Consider the following 20171-nt stretch of genomic DNA (forward strand, 5'->3'; position numbering starts at 1 on the left):
CTTAGGTTTAAAACAGATATTTCCTGGTTAAAGGTAGCAGATACTTGCTTAAAGCAGAAGAGCCTGGGCAGTTCCCTCCCATTCCTGACCTCTGCTGTTGGTTCTGAGCCGTGCCTTCGCAGCGTCATGAGCAGGACAGGCCAGAGCTGGCAGTCAGAATTATGCAAGCTAAGAATTCACAGAAGATACCAAAGAAGGGCAGGTTTAGTGGTAGGGGGGCAAGGCCCCTGATCTGTTACAAAGGCGCTCTTCTGAAGTAAGTGCACTGACATCCCTCCTCCCACCACATAGTCCTTGCATATCAACAAGGACCTTGAATAAAGCAGGAAGGAAAGAAACTTCCACACTAACAGCATATGCAGAGAGACTTCAACAGAAGGGAGCCCTGCAATGCTACTCCTGAGCCACAGTGGAGGGCAGTAGATCGTTATTCTCCTTTGATACTGCAGTTGCTAAATCACAAAATAGGAGAACTTTTCAGGACAATCAGATTGCCGTCCAGCTGCCTCAGAAGTCAGCACCTCACCCTGTGGAGAAATGTCAGCCTATTCCATAAAGAACCTGGGATGATCTCTCCAGACAACAGGAGCCATATGAGGAGCCCAGGACTGGAAACATCTCTTCCCCTTTCCCAGGCGCTGCCCATTTACACAACAAGAGACATTTGAAGCATACAAGAAATCAGAGTCACCGCATGGTGCAGGAAGGACACATACGACCGCTTAGGTCCCCCTCCTGGAAGCTTACAGTCAATGCCACTTTTGAAGAGGGAAGCTTCCTACCACCGTAAAACATGAAATAGTTCAGTCCTCCAAAAGCACAGTGGAGAGCAAAGACAAAGACAAGCAGTGTGGTCCAGTGGACAGGCACTGCACTGGGACTCAGGAGTCCTGGTTCTATTCCTTATTCTGCCACTGACCTGCTATGACCTTGGGCAAGTCACTTCCCCGCTCTGTGCCTCAGTTTCCCCTCCCACCATTTATCTAGTAATCTCTTTACACCAGGGAATGTCTTTCATTCATGGTTTGTACAATACCTAGCACAAATGGAGCCATCTAGGCAATACAAATATATTATAAGCAGCAGCTATCTCTGGACTGCACAGACTTAGGCTGTGTCTAGCTGAGCAACTTGCACTGATTTAAGAAAATCTGTTTAAAAACTAATTTCAGTTAAATCCTTATGTGGACAGACTGATTTTGGTTTAAGAGTGCCCACACAAGAGGCTTACACAGTTTTAACTTAATTGGTTAAATCAGATGCATCTTTTTAGTTTAGATAAGGCTACAGGCTCAGCATTCAGCCTGCCTTTCTTGAGCAAACTAATGGAAAACATGCCAAGAGCAGTCTTCAGTTACATCTCCTGAACCTCTGTCAGCCAGGTTTCAGGTCAGGACACTGAATGGAAATGGCACTACTCGTTTTGTCCATATGGGGGCAGCGGGAGAGATTTATTCTATTACTAGACCAGTGGTTCTCAAGTCACGGCCCAATCAGCACACAGCTGCGGCCCATGTGACATCCTCAGGGCCGTACAGGTAGCATATATACTGTGTGGATGCAGCCCACATAACACAGAGAGAGCTGCACAGGACACCCACAATGGTAAATAGGTTGAGAACCACTGCACTAGATCCTTCTGCATGCAGTACTGTTGATTACAGGAGGAGCAGGGATTGATGGGGAAACCCAGAGCTGACTGCAATCTTTTCTCTGAGGCTGCCCTCAGAGAGAATGGTGATGGGCAACTTCTCCTTGTGCTACCAGACAGTTCATCTGCAAAGTCTCTCAAGGCCCTAAACTGTCTCCCATCCTCTTATATTGTTTTTTATATGAAGCCACAGGGGGAAACAGTGACACATCAGAGACTCAAAATGTCAACAATATGCGGACAACCCCATTCACACACCTCATTCATCACTACTGTCCAACTACCTCAGTGCCTGGCCAACACCAGTAAGTGGAGGGAGACAACTGGCCGAAGCTAAGCCCAAGCAATGCAAAGGTGACAATGGAGGGGGAAAGAAAAACCCTGGTGAAGATCTGGTCTTCATGAGAGCATCTCTGAACACTGAGTGAGTCTGCCATCAACTAATCAATTCAGTTCATAGCTTGGGAGTTCTCCTAGACTCTTCACTGCTTTTAGATACTTCGACAGCTACAGCTGCTCAAACCAGCTTTTTCCATCTGTAATTGTCCAGGACCCGGGCAAAGCAATCCATGTCTTTGTGATTTCTAGGGTTGGGTACCACAACTCATTGTACTTGAACACATTGACCTTAGAAAACTCCAGCTTGTCCAGAATGCAGCAGTTCGCCTCCTTACCAACACCAGCACTCGAATCACCACCCTGGCTCCTCAGACAGAACTGGGTGAATGTCACGATCTCAGTCCTCATCCTGAAGGTCATCCATCACGACAGACCAATGACCTGAGAGCAGGACCTCCCTCCCTTGGGAGTTATGTTCCACAGGAATAAGAAAACCATCAGCAACATAGGTCAGACTCATGACAGCAGGGCACACAGCTTGCTCAGCAACCACAAGGCGATGGTGAGAATCACACTAAGGACCTTACATCCTTTAGAACTAACTGCAAAACTCACTTCTCTTCCCTCATCTTGTCTCTAGTGAAAAGCAGAGAGGAAAAGGAGAAGTGCTCTTATCCACACACACACCTCTCCCAGAAACCTCCTGCAGAAGGGGTGAAATTTAGTCCATTTGCTCATCTCTTAGTCTGGGGCCTAACGTTTATGCTTGTAAATGCAATCCTGCCCTAGAGCCTGGTTATTGTAATTAAGAAAAATGGCAAACTCCAGGAAGCTTCCCATCTGGACAAGATCCACTATGCTGGTGGGGATACCAGCCTCAGTCTCCAGTGGTGTTAATCCAGTATCTTCCAGAAAACTATGTCCATCGGTCAGAGCTCTCATTCTGGCTGCACTAGTATGATGTCCTCACAGGCACATAAGTAGGCATGGCTGCTTTCATAAATGTAACAGGCAGAAGGATGGTCCAGCAATTAAGGTGCCAGTCTGATACGCAGGGCTTGCCTACATGAACATTTAGACTGTGGCAAGCTGTAAATCTATCTCACACGAGTCTGCTGTAAATCTCTCTCTCACTGCCCGGGTAGACCCTGCTGAGGCATGTGAACAGTTAGCTAGAGCACTCGGAGCTAGAGCAAAGTGCTCTGAGGAATTGTTAATGCACAGCAGCACAATGCACACAGACAGGCCAGTGAGGGGCAGGATTCATACCCCAGCTTGCTGAGGTCTAATTGTTCAAGTATGGCACACCCTCGGAAGACCAGGATTCAATTCCCAGCTCCACACAGACTTCCTGTGGAACCGTGGGCCACTCATTTAAATCTCTCTGAACCTCAGTTTCACCATCTGCAAAGTGGGGATAATAGTACTTCTCATGGGTGTTGGGTGGATAAAACTCTTTGAAGAACATGAAGTCCTCAGATACTTATATGGCCTCCGTTAGTGTGGTATCTAAAATAGTACATTTTTAAAGAGTTTATTTTTTAATCATAAAAAATAAAAATCAGGGAGTTTGCTGCTGTATACAGAGTTTACTCACCAGGCATCCCCTTACCTTGCAGAGACTATACAATATGATCAGGATCCCTCCTAGGAAATAGCTGCTGGATGGATCATCCCCCATGATGTATTTGTACCACAACTGGATGGGGACAAGTGAGCGGAACAGCTGGCTCAGCTCTTCAATAACCAAATAAAACTTCCCCTGTAAAACATAAAGGATACAAATTATCATCATTGCCAGGGGCCCAAAAGGAGAAGAGAAAGGCTCAGACGTAAGTGTTCGCGCTATGATGAGTCCTGCGTGTCCATTAGTCTCTCAGGCCCTTTGCTAATGGTTGCACAGACCGGTATTGGTGAGTTGCAACTACTGCCCTCTTCACTGCCGCCTAATTTAGTGCCCAGAAAGGGAAACGTATCCTCTCATTGCTTCCTTGTGCTCCCCAGGGCAGTTTGTTTTATCCAGCTGTTGTCTCAGTCTTATGCTTAGAAGCTTCTCAGGGCAGGGACTCTCTCTTTGCTATATGTTTGCACAGTGCCCATAGGGCACTGGCTTGTAGGCATTGTTGTATGATCAATACTAATAATAACTAGGAAGAGGAGTACAAGACATGTTTCTCTTTTCCTGGGCAGAGAATTACTATCATACAACCAGCATGGCCTCCCTATTTTGCAGAGAATCCTGGTGAATCAAAGTGAAACAGGCCCTCCCTTGCTTTCCAGCATTCCCTTCTGCTCAGTTTGTGCTGGTCTCAGGTACAAACTCTGAGACACAAAGACCAGCTCTGAAATACAACCTTCAGTTTCAGGCTTGCTAAATCCTCCCAAGAATTGTACTGGGAAAGAGAATTCATCCAACTATCTGCTCTACATTAGGGAGCCATGCACCTTGCAGGAATGGGCCCTATGCTCTTTTTAAACCTCCCCTGAAACAATCCTCTCTCATCTTGGTATTTCCTCTAGATTTGAAACCATTTGTTCTTACAAAGGACACCATCAAGGCATCATTGTTTACCGTCAGGTTTCTCGTAACCCCAGGAGGCTGCAACAGAAGTATGTTTTCTAACCACATTTTCTTTCACTCTATAGCAGTAAGAACCAGCACCAAACTGACCACATAAGTAGGATCTAATTTTGGGTCTCCCAGCCTTGATGAGGATCTGTGTTTATGTTGTCACTCATTGTTTAGAAGGAAGAATTGATGCCAGGGCAAAGGGGTGGGATGAAGGGTTGTAAACGTAAACCAACAGATCAGCTGTCATGGCGTTAACACTCCTAAAAGTTAAAATTTAAGATGTCAAGATTTTGGATTTGATAAGGATAGAGAGGGATGGGAAAAATTCCCCTAGAATTTTGCTGTGTGCATCACAATAACACTATCGTTGACAATGTCATCACAGGTCACTGTCATTAATTGCCATCGGTGGGGCGCAGGGATTCAGCCCTCTGCAGTCCAGGAAGAAAGAAGCAGTCAGCACCCTCCCCCTGGGTCTCAGAGATGAGATCACTTGGCAGGCTGTCCTGCTGTGCTGAACAAATCGAATCCTTCAGAGAGCTCTGGCATTCTCATGATCTCATATCCCCCCTGGGACGGCAAGTGAGGTCACACCAGCGGTTGCTAAAGGACCTGGGCTTTTTTCCCCCTTCCCCCCATCCCTCCTCTTTTTAATCCCATGTGGCATCACATAGCAAAAATGTAACAGCAACAATATGGGATTCTAAATGTAAGCAATTTATTAAATTAGCATGAAAGGCTCTCTCACCAGACTCACGCTTCAGTATGATCATCATTTATTTCATAAGCCCCTGTGACAGAGGGTCGCAGTTTGCTAATGACTAGTCTATCACTTCCTTTAGCATAGGCAGCTCCACACACACACACACACACACACACACACACACTCCAACCCTGATGAAAACAACTGACAAGTAAAATGCACTTCAAATTCCTAAAGCAATCCACTTTGCTGCCTCTCCTTTTTAATCCTTTCTCCCACCAGACTCGGACGTTTCCTTCATCCAGTTCAGCATCCATAACAGACTGTCCTGGTACAGGTCAACACTTGATCCTCCAAAGATTTCAGATGCCTTCTGTGAAGCTATGGGATAACAAGAGGAACCTCACTCCTGTGAAGCTTGGGAGCTAGGCAGGGCTAAAACTAAGCTCCTGCAGAGTTTCGGAGCTTCCCAGGATTGGAGCACAGGGCTGGGAAACATTCAGGTGAGCTCTGGCCAGGGAGCAGAAGCATAGGAAGAGGCAGAGATGTATTTGCAGCAAATGGAAGATTCTGATTCTGTTAACTACGGTGCCTCCACTCCTGTAAAGCTAAGAAGTGTTAATGTAATTCCAACTCAGTCACCTCCTCTAGGCTAGCACGTCCCACGGGTTTTTACTGGTAACTGGAGGACATATCAGCAGCCTGGAGATGTGTTAGCAGCCCCAAAGGAGTGCAGCTACCAGCATGAAATGGGTATGTACCATCCTGGATGACTCACACCACCAGAATGACCATCCAAGAGAACCCTGGAACCAGATACAATATCATCACAGCCATGATGGGTGCAGCTACAAAGACAGCGAAACGAGACTGAATAAAAGGAAAGAGTGCCATATGAAATGTTGCCCCAACAAAATTAAAAGCATTGCCTTCTGGGAGCATGGAGTACAGAGTCTATACCCATCAGGTACACCAAGCCTCACCCTCCAGGACATTTATCTGGGACACTGGCCTCTTTTTAAATTTAGGAAAAAATCTCAAAATAGCCACAAAACACTGGCAGAGATATAAGCCTGAAAATAAGTGAGGGGGGGAGGGATAGCTCAGTGGTTTGAGCATTGGCCTGCTAAACCCCAGGGTTGTGAGTTCAATCCTTGAGGAGGCCACTTAGGGATCTGGGGCAAAAATTGGTCCTGCTAGTGAAGGCAGGGGGCTGGACTCAATGACCTTTCAAGGTCCCTTCCAGTTCTAGGAGATTGGTATATCTCCAATTATTACTTATTACCCTCTCTTTTAGCAGGAATATTGTTTCCTTTACTATTTCTGATAATGAGGTCAGGGAAAAGTCCATTGCTTCGCCAGTGTTAAAAATAAATTAGTTGTACAACCCTTCCATTAAGAAGGTCCAGCACCTTCTCACTTTGGAGTTGGCCTCTGTCAGGATATGCCTTTTGCTATTCCCATCACAATCTTCAGAAATCTGGCTAAGCTATAAGCCTTTGAAAAAAAATCTCCCTTTGTACATGCTTCTTAGAGACTTGTTAGAGCATCACCTAAAATCTGAGGATTCTGTCCGCACCGAGCATTCGCCAGCCCCCCACCGCTTTTTCGTGTGACTGGATTGCACAAGTGCCATCCCAACAGAGCAGATGAGCATGCTGCAGACCAGAGGTGCAGGGGCTGAGGAGGACTTTTCCTGAAACTGCAGTTCTCACCTGCTCCAGGACAAGGAACCAGAACTATGAGCAGAGCTTCTATCTCTCCTGTGCTCTCTCTGACTCCTGGCTGGTGTCCAGTATGGAGGAGGAGGAGGAAAGTGCATGAGTAGAATGTAGAGGGGAAAAGTTGAGGGGAGGGGAAAAGGAGAGAAAGAGAAATTGGGACAGGAAGCCAAAGTGGGGCAAGGACTAGAACTGGTTGGGAAAGGAAATAGGATCTGGGATAAAAAGCTTGAGGAGTGGAGACTGGGAATGGGATGGGGAGTCAGTGATGGGGAAGAGATAGGACTAGGGCAGTGACAAATTGGAGGGGACACAAGGGTCTGTGACCACTAGAGAACACTCTTTTCCAGAGTCTGGAATGGAACCCAAGATCCCAAAGTCTCACCATTCCTCTACTGTCAGCAATTATCTGTGAAAGTCACTAGCAAAGTATGTGCCTCATTTTCCTCTGGTGCTGGTCCACATAGAGGATGACAACCTACTATTGCTATCAGTTCCTCTACTAGCTCAAGTGGCAAAGGTCTCTGTGGCAGATCTAAAGGTGATGAGACATGATGGAATTTCTTTTTTCACTTTCCTCCTCCTCCCCCACCCCCAGAGGAAATTGCACACAAAACTAGGGAAAAAATATTATGAAGGTTGCACTGTCAGAAGTTAGGAAATGCCAGAATTAAGGTTGCCTGTACAACCTTAATTGAGACCCCATGTGTGTATGCATTATGATACAGTCTTTAATTATATGATCACATACTTTTTTCCTCACAAGCCTTCTGCTTCATTCAGTGCACAGGATGGATGGTGCTCATTTAACGAGCAGATATTCAATATTTTGTCTTCATATCATTCCATGCGTGACCTCAAGCCTCATTTACTGCACAGTATTTAAACCCTGTTCTGAAGCCAGAATTATTATTTTCCGCACAGGCTTTTCTATGGCTCTCATCCCCATACTATCTATCTGAATGCGTCACAAACATTAATTAATTTATTTTCACAACACCCAGGAGAGAGGTAAGAGGGTGCTATCCCCATTTCACAGATGCAGAACTGAGGCACAGAGAGACTAAGATCAGAAGTGTCCACTAATTTTGGGTGCCCAGTTTGAGAGGCCTAGGACCCAATGTTTCTGAGTGCTTCCCACTAACACTTTATTTGTTCAAATCACAGCTCCCATTGACTTGAGTTGCAGCTGTGCACGCTCAGCATTTCAACAAATCAGCCCATGGAGTCTCAAACCAGGCAAGCTGAAAACGAGGAACACACACTGACTGACTACCTGTGAAAAGTCTGTTCAAGTGACTTGCCCAGCATCACATAGACACTCTGTGGCAGAGGCAGAGAGAGAATCCAGTTCTCCAGGGTAGCATTCAGCTGCCTTAACCATGAAGCCATCCTCGCTCCATTCACTACACACCTCCAACTTCTGCAAGAAATGAAGCAGAGGACCTACAGAGAACAGTGTCCTTCACTACACAACCCTGATTCATTCCCAGAGCAGGCTGAACCAGTGCACTGAATGTGAGGGGTCCTGTGGAGAAAATAGCATGTGCTCATGTAATTAAAGACTTTCATAAAGCATATGCACAAACGGGCCAAATTGAGGTTGTATGGGCAGCCTTAACTCTGGTATTCCCTAACTTCGGAGTGCTTGACTTTGCAACCTTAATGTTCTTTTAATGGTGTGTGTGTGTGTGTGTGTGAGAGAGAGAGAGAGACAACTGTAAACTGTAATTGTCACCCTGGAGAAGTTCTGAGTCATCCTTGCCCAGCTGCCAGCATTGTTAGGACATATCCTAAAAGAAGAGAGATTTCTTCAGCATCCTAAGAGAAACCTGCTGGCTTTCAGACCACAGGACGGCAGGGAGATTGACCAAAATCCCTCTCTCTTAGAGCCTCTTTGCCAGCACAAGAAAGGAAACAGGTTGGGTAGGATGAAAAAAAAAAGAAAAGAAAAGAAAAGACTATTGCCAATATGTAAAGATAGGTGAAAACTCACTGCAGGCTAACTATGAATGAATCAAAAGGGGGTTTCTTTTTTCAATTTCAGTAAACGTGAGCAACTCCCACTGGACCTCTGCCTAGTCATTGGGAGTTGTAGATGCTCAGCATTTCTGAAGATCAGGCCCCAGATCTCTTGAGTTGGCAAGTCAAAAAACTAAGGTACCCAAAAATCAGTGGCCATCTCTGAAAATGGCGGCTTTAGTGACTTTCCAAAGATCACGCAGGGAGTCTGGTGACAGAGCTCCAGTTCCGTGATGCCCAGTCCTGTGGTTTAGCCACTCTTTCTTGCAAGAAAGAAAAGGATAAAATGCCCCTCTAAGACAGAGTCCCACCTCTTCCGGCCACAGCTCCCAAATTAGGGGAAGTTGCTGTAGAATCTGCATATGGTTCCCAGGGAAGGAAAGAAGGGATGGGACCAATGGGTCGAGCATTAGCGTAGGGTCTGGGAGCTCTGGGTCCAATTCCTGCTTTGCCACAAACACCCTGGACAACTCAGTGCCTGGTCTCCATCTGTACAATGGGGATAATAACACTGCTGTACCTCACAGAGGCGTTACGACGATAAAGACTGTGAGGCACTCAGATACCGCTAAGCACCCTAACCCCTTGGGTTTGTGGTGATCAAGGCATAGTTTGTTGCCAGTAACGAGCTGTGTCACGTGAATGTCTGAGTCATCTCTTCCTTTGCAGACTCAGGTGTCATCAAGGACGGGAAAGGAACGACACCCTGGGCTAGCACCACTATCGGAACAAACCAATGTTTTTCAGTCACGCTGCTGGGGAGGATTGGGAAAAACTTAGCCATGGAATGTGAGTTACACAAAAGAACCCTCCATGTCTCCCACACTGAATCGAGCAGTGGAAGGGTGGCAATTTCAGGCACAGGGTCCAATCCTGCACCTTTGAAGCCAGTGGGGAGTTTTTAATGGGAGCAGGAGCAGGTCTATAATGACAGAATGTAAACTACCCACAATGTTAAAAAAGGCCTCTTTTTCCACCTAAAAAAGCCCAGAGGAGCAGAGCAGAAATTTAAATAGCAGCTGGGTTCCTAATTTCCACAGGAGGGGGGCTTGGCTGCCACCCCACATGCTGAAAGCTCTCCATTAAAAAAAACCCCAACAAATATCATTTGGTTCAATATAAAATGAATTAAAGTAAATTAAACTGCAGGAGCCATGTGGCCTGCGAAGGCCTCTATTGTTGTACATCTATAAATGGCAGCTTTTCATTTTCACTGCTAAGGAACGACAGCTTGGTGGGTGTGGAATTAGAAGTAAATAAATAGAAAAGACACACTTACTGAAGATTGCAGTTTAGGAAATCCCAGGTGCATGTGAGACTCTCCCATCCCCTCCCCATGTGGCTATTAAACAATCTTTGCTGCTCTTCCAGGGAATGGAATAAAGGGGGGAAAACAAAAAAAGAAAGAGAACGATGCAAAAACGCGTGAGGTAAGAGAGAAAGGAACCAGGCTTCCATCCTAGGAATCTTGATTGCTGGAGCCTTTTAAACAATGGATGGGGACAAATTTTCTTCATAGCATCTTGAAACAGCAGTGCGGCAAAAGGGCTTTCCTGGTCCTGTTTTGTATTACCCATCTTCCCCAGGAGAATCATGGAAACCAGAAGCTCCATTTCAAGAGGGAAAAATAAACACAAGGGGAAAAAATCCAGTGGTTCAATTGTTTTAAAGCACTTTAATGAAATAACAGTATTAATAAATACTTATCACTCCTTTTAAAGATCTAGACCCAAATACTCCCAAATTTCCAGGGCATTTAATATGGCCCATTGTGATTTGGGCCCTGGTCCTGAAGAGATTCATGCATGCACCTAAGTCTGTGCCCTTGTGAGTAGTCCCAATAGTAGGTATTCAGCACCTCTGAAAGTCAGGGCCCAGCTATCTCAAGTTGGCCACTCAGGACAGAAGCCCCTTTTGAAAACTTGTAAGTGACTTATCAAAGGACACAAAGTGTCAGAGATGAGATGAGAACTCAGGAATTCCTGGGTCCCTGGCCTGGATCAGACTACTACTCCATCCCGCTTATCAAACCTCTCATAAAAACCTCTCTTCCCAGTCTGTCTCCCAACCCAAGGATTTTCTACATGCCCAAGAGAAAGAGGAGAATGAGAGCATTGGGGAAAGCCACATAAAGTTCAGAAAAGCCTGGGAACTTTGATGAAGGGTGGGAAAATCTTGAGGAGTGGCCAGAAAAGCCAGAATAGTTTTCGACTCAGAAAGATGGGACTAATCTGAAAGTGACTGGTCTGAAGTCAAACTGAGAAAGATAAAAGGCTATGAATTAGACCCCCGTTAGCTATTTTCACTACAACCATTGCTGAACACCAGAAAGGCACTGCCAGCAAACGCAGGAGAAAATCCCCCTTCTCCCCACCACCTTCTCCATGGTGTTGAACTATATCATCTCTTTCACTGGTGGCATGAGGTTCTCCATTCCTGGTCCTGGTCCTGGCAGCTGGAAACCACTGCTTTGATCAGGAAGAAGAACCAGTAGCACCAGCATTAATCTCATGGCAGCTGAAATAAGCATCCATCTCTCCACTGTGATTTTAAGTGGACATTCCTCTGGTAGCTTTCACCTTGAAGGATCCCAAAGCGTTTTGCTACATTAGCCACATATAGATAAGATTCACATCCCCCACCATTAGGCTGTAGCCATCAATGAAATGGAAAGCAGCAGCTGTTTAAATTGCAAACAGCAAGGCCATAATAATAATTTTGGGCAGAAAGTGAAGAATACTATATCCAGCTGACATTGCAAGAGGAGCTGTCAGACTATAAATACCTCGAATGGATTTTGGCCAAACCACAAAGAGTATGTCTACACTGCAAACGGGAGCATGCCTCCCAGCCTGGGGAGACAGACACTTTCTAGGTTCACTTGAGCTAGCACGGTAAAAACAGCCGCATGACTAGCTTTGCTTGAGCTATCTACCCTATGCTTCCAGCTGCAGCACAGACATCCCCTAAGGTGCCATAGGATCTTCAGTACTCTTAAGTGGACGAGAGCTTGGGTTCTCCTCTACCAATGGGACTTCCAGCATCTCATTGCCCCCTAAAACTACGCTGGGGCGTCAGCTCAGCAAAAAGCGCTCGACTCCATCACTAACAGCACTTCCTGTAGTGAGCTGGGTTTTTCTTAGAGGTCTCCCCTTCAAGTCCGATCCTGCTTAGTTTTTAAGATCAGAACAGATCACAGCCCCAAATGGCTTGATGGATGTAGAGAGAAAAGTGTGTGTGTGTGTGTGTGTGTGTGTGTGTGTGTGTGTGTGTGTGTGTGTGTGTGTGTGTGTGTGTGTGTGTGTGTGTACGCACGCCCATGATTAAGTGATAGCAACAGAGCCTCAGATGTCAAGGGACAGAGAAACCATCAACAACATCTCAAGACAAAAAGGGACTCAAAAAAAATTGGAGAAATATCACTGTGCAGAAAAAGGTATTAAAAATGAAGCATCTGTGCTGCAAGCCATTATAGGCCCTTGACAGATGTGATCTTACCAGCCTCCCACTGTAGCTGCAAATAAAGACCCAGTCTCTTTCTTCTCCCCCGACAAGGATTAATGAGTACTTGGGATAGCTCTCAGACAAGCAAGCAAAGGCTGTGAACCTTTTCCAGTGCAGCAATTTATCTTGGGATGACTATTCACATCACTTTTTTTGCAAGCTGGATTATGCTCTGACCCAGCACATTAATCTCCCAAAATAAAATAATAACAATAATAGAAAAAAAAAAAGAACTGGACAATCGCCAGAGATAAATTAATAACCATCTCAAGTACCCCTGGTGTGCAGGAACAAACAGTTCAACTCCCCTGCCACCCATGTTATTTGTAAGCATAACTATTCCCGCTTTAAAAATTCCCTTTAAGTGCTTTGTCTGAGACTTTCAGTAAGGGACGAGGATAGTAATATCTTGCATTTCTATTGTGTCTTTCATTCCAAAGGCAACCAAAATTTAACTGATCCACAAGCTCTACTTACCACATCCACCACTGGTGATGGGTTGAGGGTGGGGGCAAGGAGAACATGACAGCTCTAATCGTGAACAGGCACTTTACACAACTGTTTAGGACAGGAAGTGAAAAACATCATACACTGAGACCTGGTCTACACACAGTTTCAGTATCGACAGAACAATTTCAGTTAGGGGTGCAATTTTCTGCTGAAGTAGTTAAATAGGTACTGCTCCTACTTTGGGTGCAAAGGTGTGGATATAGCTTTTCCCCCTTCCCTTACAAGAATAAGCTATACCCATACAAGGCACCTTCACACCCATATAACTGCATCCACACAGGAAGGAGGTGTTCTACTGCTTCAACCTGTGTGCAGACAAACCTCTAGGGTGATATAAAGTAATTATTTAAGCCGGAACGTTCCCAGAACACCTGGGTTAACACATCTATTCTTGTAAAACTATAAAATAAAAAGAGTGTTACAGGTCTGCAGTGAACACAAGAGCTCAGAACCAGAGTTTCACATCTCATCCAAGAATCACAGCAGCAAAATTTACCCTGAACATGCTGGAGGATTGGATAAGTACTGACTCAGAAGGAAGAATGCCAGCATCTCTGAAGATCAGCCCCTTGGGGGCGTCTCAGGTTCAGTGCCCAAAATTAGAAAGCACTTTTTTTAAACAAACATTCACCTACCATAAGAACTCAGATGCAACAGCACTGAGATCCTGCATGCACATTAGGAAACCAAATCCAGAAAATGAAATGGATTCTAAACATGAAGTGACCCTGGCTTGTTTAGTTTCATTGTACACAGTGAATGATGCTAGAATTCAGGTTAAAAAAAAAGGAATGGTGAGGGAAGGAAGAGAGATTCGCCTTCCTCTGCAGCATGGGGCACGGGTCACTTTCTGGAGGATTCTCTGCAGCTTGGGTCTTCAAACCGCAATTTGGGGACTTCGATAACTCAGACATAGGCTAGGGGTTTGTTATAGAAGTGGATGGGTGGGATTCTGTGGCCTGCATTGTGCAGGAGGTCAGACTAGATGATCATAATGGTCCCTTCTGACCTTAAAGTCTATGAGTCTATGAGATTGTATCAATTAATAAGTATATGTATCAGAAAAGTTGCTACCAACTCTACAGTCAGTCAAAAAAATAACCCAGGAAAATAGGTGCAAAAATTTTATCAAAACTTTCCATGATTTCTTCTTCCTTAACATCACATTTTCATCAAAATGTTGATATTTGAAAAATTTTGACCAGTTCTACTACATACACGGTAAATCAGATTTCTAAAATTCCATTCAAATAATCTAAGGTGTTATCAGTTACACAGATAAGGATGCTTGTCTTCCACAAAGCATGCAATTTTTATCACTTTAATCCACTGTTTTTCCAGCCGAAGGAGGGAGGGAGGGAGGCGGGCGGTTTGTTCGCAAAAGGCTAGATAGTGCAAACTGCCCACAGCCTGTAGCAAAGGGCAGGGCTTCACTCTCATCCATTGTTGCTGGCTACAGCCCCACCTCCCCCCTTCCCTTTTGGGGGCAATATGCAGTTCTTGGAGGGAGGGAGCCAGCAGCCCCCACCCTACCTTGTACATGGGAGTGAAAATCTGTCTGGTCTTTACACAAACCATGCAAGAGTTTGGGGAAATGGAGACTCCCTTTCCTTTGCACACCCAGCCAAGAACCAAGCAGAATCTGTATCTAACCTCAGAGGCATGGTTTCACTGGGTGGCTCCCATCAGACATGGACCAGGAAGAAAGCGGAGTCCTTTACCTTTGACTTGACAGCCAGAATGATTTTAGGCAGGGCAACGACCAGGCATTTCAAAGAGATGGTGAGATACTTCAGTACGAAGTCCGTGATCCCCACAGTCCACATCAGGTCAAAGAAATCCAGGCTCTCCAGGTTGGGTTTCAGAAATATCAGGCTGAAAAGCAGGACAGCAAGACCCAAACATTAATGAATGGCCCACGATCTGCCCTTCATCAAAGCTCCAGGACAAAGAATGAGCCCAGGGACTCCACCAAACGTGAGCACAGGTTCTTAAGATCAAGTGTAACAGAAGCACGGTCAGCAGGTTAGTCCCTTCCGGCCTGTGACTCATGCCTGGTCTTATCCAGCCCCACTGAGGTCAATGGCTTCAGACTTGCCCATTTTCAGTAAAGGGAACATAGTCATCCACAAAGCCGATGGTGGAAGTTAACCCCTGCACTCCAGGCTGATAAAAGAAACTTCCCTCCAGGGGGGTGTTCCCAATATCAGCAGCTCTGGTGCCCACGTTTTCCCCCTCAATCCTATTCCTGAAGGAAAAGCCACCTACATCTCTCCATCTTTACCACTGGGGAATGATCTGAAACATGCACACTGCTGCAGTTCAGAGCTGCGCTGTGGGTAGTTGCCACTTCTCATTAGGAACAGCACAGGCCAATTCAAGAGCACCATGTGCATAGACCAGCCTTGAAACCCCACAAAAGCACATTCTGGCAAAGGCAGAACTGCTGCCGGGGCAGCATTCTCCACAGCACTAATCTCGCTGGGAATGCAGGTCAGGCATGCGACAAGGGCAGCACCGCATCAGGCACAGCAGAATGCTCAGGGCCATTCCGCATGGGGTAACTGCACTGAGACAGTGGCTCGCAAACTTTTGAGGCCGATTAAGCGCTGGGCTCTGTGAATCAGCATCGCCTATTGAAGTGCACGTATTCCAAACCTATAGAAAGGGGAATCCAAGCTCGGTCATGGATTCCAGCAAACACAAATTAGTGGGCGGTGGAGAGCAGTGACCCAGCAGGGCTCAGCACGCAGACCCTGCAGCTGCAAAGGATCCATGGGCAGCAGAAACCAGCATGGTTCTGCTTCAGAGAGACAGAAGGCTGGATTCCGGGGTGCCTTACAAGACATGCATGCCCCACGTGAGGCATTCAGCACAGCAGCTCTCACTGACCAGGAAGAAGCAGGGCATGGGTGCGGTAGGGTCAGAGTATCCGCTGCAGCACACACGCTCTGATTAACCCCCGCACCTGCGTTGGGGACACATTAGTGAACGTGCAAGTCTACTTCAGCCATGGGCTAGAACAGCCTTCAGAGAGCAGCAGAAAGATGCCTCTTTTTCCTCCTCCCGCCATCCCCAGTCCAGCAACTCGGGCTGGACACTGAGTTGAATATTTGCTCCCTAGGCAGGACGAGCCTAGCATACCAGTACTTCAGGAAACCACTGCATGGGGTACCAATTAAATCAGGTCCTTCTTCAGCAGTCGCAAGGGGCTTCTTGTCACTATTACTGTCCACCAAGCTCTCTCGTGTGAAAAGCAAAAACTTAACAAAAAGAAAAACCCGAAACAAAAAGCCTGAGCATGAAATTAAAATACTCACAACTCTGGCACAGCGCAACAGGTAAAATTAAACCCTAAAAACAGAAACAAAATCAGAGACTTAAATATTATTGTGAGCTAGGAAAATAAATACACAAAAACAGCAGCAAAATCAGGAAATGAAAAATAACTGAAAGGAACAAAAAGTGAATGGCGATTTCTAACCTCCCAAGCCTGTGCAAGACTCTGGGCCCCACTGCTGCCAGGGTCTCCGCACAGACAGACCTCTCCATCGACACGGAGCACTGTGTGGGGGATCAGGCCTTGGTGTGGAACTCTCTGTCAGCGTTTGCAATATATTTTACCCTTTCGCCTCAACTCACCACTCCCCAAACACAGGGGCACAATGTTCCTGTTTTGCTGGAACCCTTTGAACTAACCTGCCCCTCTCCCAGCCCAACTCTGCTGTTTCTTTCCAAATCTGCCTGGCCTCATCAGCTCCCCCACACCCCCAACTCACCTTCCAGCTCCCCCACATCTCCATCATCCTCATCAGCTCCCCCACACCCCCATCTCACCTTCCAGCTCCCCCACATCTCCATCATCCTCATCAGCTCCCCCACACCCCCATCTCACCCCCCTGCTCCTCAGAGCCTCCCAGCAGCCCCCTTCCTGCCTTCTGTTTCCCGGCTGCCCACTATGGCAGCCTTTCCAGCACATTCTCCCAACTTGTTCCTCCTGTTCCACTCTGACCCAATCCTTCCCTCCGGAGCCTCTGAACTGCAACTTTCCCTCATAGTCCCATCACTCATCTGCTTCCACTCTGATTCACACTATAGCAGCCCCTTCACTCCAAACACCCAGGCAGAATCCCAGATGAGAGTCACATTTTTTTTAAATAAAATAATTCAGAGTGTTGGGGTCAAATGAAACTCATTTTTCTCCAAGCAACAGTTAAAGACACAGGTATTTCTAATAACTGCTAATGATAAATTTGGTTTAATAATGTAAATTCAGTTGGGTGCCACGGTTCTGAGCATAGAATCGTTCTACCATTTAATATGTATTTTTTCCAGGGAAGAGCTGGTTCTATTACTACTGCCTTATCCCAATTAAAAATGGAAAGGCTCTACCTGTGATCTCATCTAAGCTATTATTGCTCATCTGATGCAAGACTCTTCAATACAATTCATATTCCAACGATTTCTTGAATATATACACTTCCAAACCTCAATCAGTGGGACTCCCACAACTTCCCTTGGGAAATTTCCACAGGGGAACAGATCTCATTGTCAGACCAATTTTCCTAACGTTTGGCCTAAATTTGCCTTTGCATTATTTCACCTCATCTATCCTGGTTACACTTGCTTAGCCTAACTCCAATAGCTTCATGGCATTTAATTCTTCCTTTATCATTGTAACAAGAGATTGACCCCAACCAAAACCCTGGATGTTTACAACCCTCAGCTTCAGAAGAGTTGAGCTCCATAACTAAATTTGGAGACTAGCCCCTATTTGCACCAGATCCAAACACCCCCAAATGCTGGGAACATTTGGCTCTGGATCCAAATCTAAACGTTACTACTCAAGTCCATCTTTAGTAACAGAATAAAAGCCTGATACACAGCAATGGAAAGAAGCCATTGTGGGAAGGGAAAATGAAGGTCAGTATTCTCATCTGGTTCCAGCAAACTGGCTCTCTATAGCTCAATTACACCATAATAGAAAATCCCAGCTTCCACGGGCAACAAGTAACCCATATGCTTTTCCTCCCATTTACCGTAGCAGAGATGGCAGATCCATGGAACTACACTCGCATCTCCCAAAAGTGTGAGAGAAGGTGGGCAACCTCTTTTCCACCCTGGCAATTACTACCTGTTTCCACCAGGTAGGATTTACCACATGCCCACCTGTTGTATAGCTGCTGGGAGCTGAAAGTGTAAAGCAAGTATAAGGTATTTCCCAGGAGGAAGGCCAGGATCCAGAAGACAATCAGCACCGACCTCTTCTCCTGAGCACAAACAAGAGGCAGACAAGACAGATTCAAAAGTCTAAAGGGAACATGCATATTGTGCACCCAAGCCTTTAACTGCTGAAAAATGTGAGACCAACCCAGGGGACAGACACACACTTCTAAGCATTCAGTAATTAGTTATTTACATGGGAGTGAGACATAAAAATAGGCAGCAAGGTACAGACATAGATAAACAGGACCAGAATCAGCTCTCATTTAGTTTGTCAAGCAGAGTTACTCCACTGAAATCAAGAGAATTACCCTGGCAGAAAGGGAGAGTCAGACCCACATAACCCAGTTTTCAAGGGTGGGTGCCTCAACAGGACATCCAAATCCTGCATGCTTACACTCAGCTTGATAAGGAGGAGCAGATACGCTGTACCATAGGTTTGAACTTCCATAGGCAGGAGCTGGATGGCCTTATCAGGGGACACATTTGATAACTGGACCTATCACATCTAAACATGTAGCTTTAACAAAAAAAAACAACAAAAAAACCACCTAGACTCTTTTAGACCCTCATCATATCTAGAACATACTGCATAGAGCATGAATGGACAGTGTTTGGATGCAGGAAGGTTTCAGTGCATGTGATTTATAATCAAGAAACAACTGAACAAATGAAAGAACCAACAGAACTTAAATTCTACATCTGTGAAGATGGGAATGAATGACACGATATTAGATCCTAAACTCAGCATGTGTGAAGGTCTGAAGGTTACCTCCTCTGAGCCTTGGATCAGTGTAATTTTGAGAAGGGAATTCCACATTTGGGAGGGAAAACGAGAAAGAATTTTTTGGACAGGTTTATTTAGTAAAAATGCGGCTCTTTGAAGCTGTTCAGAGGAATGCTAGATTGAGTCTTCAAGCAACTGGATTAACGGACAGGGTAAGGTTAGGCAGCCAAATGTGCAAGACAGAGATAATTAACACCTAGTTTATCCCATCAGTCTGCATTTTGTCACATTTATTTCATTACCATGTGTGTATAATTATATATTTATGCCACTCACATATCATCTATATGATAATGCAGCCCCAAACCGGCCCTGCAATGCTGTTGAGATATCCCAATGAGGCTATAAACCAAGAAGCCAATTGGTTTATTTAAGATGTAACCAGAACACCAAGCATATTAATAAGTAATACTTCTATAGCATCTTCCATCTGAAAATCTCCAAGCTCTCTGTAAGCGTTAATGAATTAAGCCTCACCGCACCCTGGCGAAAGGGGCATTATCACTTCCATTGTTACATATAGGGAAAATGGGGCACAGAGCTTGAAGTTGCACTGCAAGTCAGCGGCAGGGCCAGGAATAGAAACCAGTTCTGATTTTTCATTCTCTAACCACTATACCAGGCTTCCCGCAAGACAGGGAGGCTGTGTGGGGGCAGGGAGGGAACAGAGTATTCATATATGCAAAGAAATCTGTGCACATTCATTGTTTCATCCACAAAGTGCAAGACAAGATCTGGCATCAGCATTATTTAGCATATTAAGAGCAATGTCTCAGAACACCATAGAGCAAGATACTGGACTCACCTTCAAAGAGACCTGTTCTCGGAGAGTTGAGTTAGCATATGCAAATGTGCTGGCCATACCAATGCACACAGCAATCCCTGCAAGGAAAGACACCCGTCAAACAGCTGTTGAGCCAGGGAGGGGGTATTCACATTGTTAAATTATTTTATAGTCAACATTTTAGGTTTAAAACAAACAAACAAACCCAACACCTGTAATTGCTGGATATAGTGGGGGATGCTAACACACTGACCGCTAAGCTCCGGAGAGCGGGGTTAGGATCACAAGCCAAATTAATGTGAATGCATCATGGCCATTTCCAGTGCGTATATGCCCTGAAGCACAAGCTGCCACA

General features: G+C 45.6%; 1 protein-coding gene across 6 annotated transcripts in view; it reads right to left on the reverse strand.

Annotated features, from left to right (window-relative positions):
- The window catches only part of RNFT2 (ring finger protein, transmembrane 2), a 75793-nt gene that overhangs the window by 44278 nt on the left and 11344 nt on the right, over window positions 1-20171 (reverse strand). For 5 of the 6 annotated variants that reach the window (XM_039505537.1, XM_039505538.1, XM_039505535.1 and 2 more), the window contains 4 exons: window positions 19838-19914; window positions 18192-18292; window positions 14744-14897; window positions 3603-3752 (listed from right to left, as the gene is read on the reverse strand). In XM_039505537.1, the coding sequence (XP_039361471.1) occupies window positions 3603-3752; window positions 14744-14897; window positions 18192-18292; window positions 19838-19914 (482 nt within the window). The remainder of the gene's footprint in view (window positions 1-3602; window positions 3753-14743; window positions 14898-18191; window positions 18293-19837; window positions 19915-20171) is intronic. The other variant, XM_039505539.1, reaches the window with a different exon arrangement.

Source organism: Mauremys reevesii, linkage group 18, assembly GCF_016161935.1.
Source record: "Mauremys reevesii isolate NIE-2019 linkage group 18, ASM1616193v1, whole genome shotgun sequence".
Lineage (NCBI taxonomy): Eukaryota > Metazoa > Chordata > Testudines > Geoemydidae > Mauremys > Mauremys reevesii.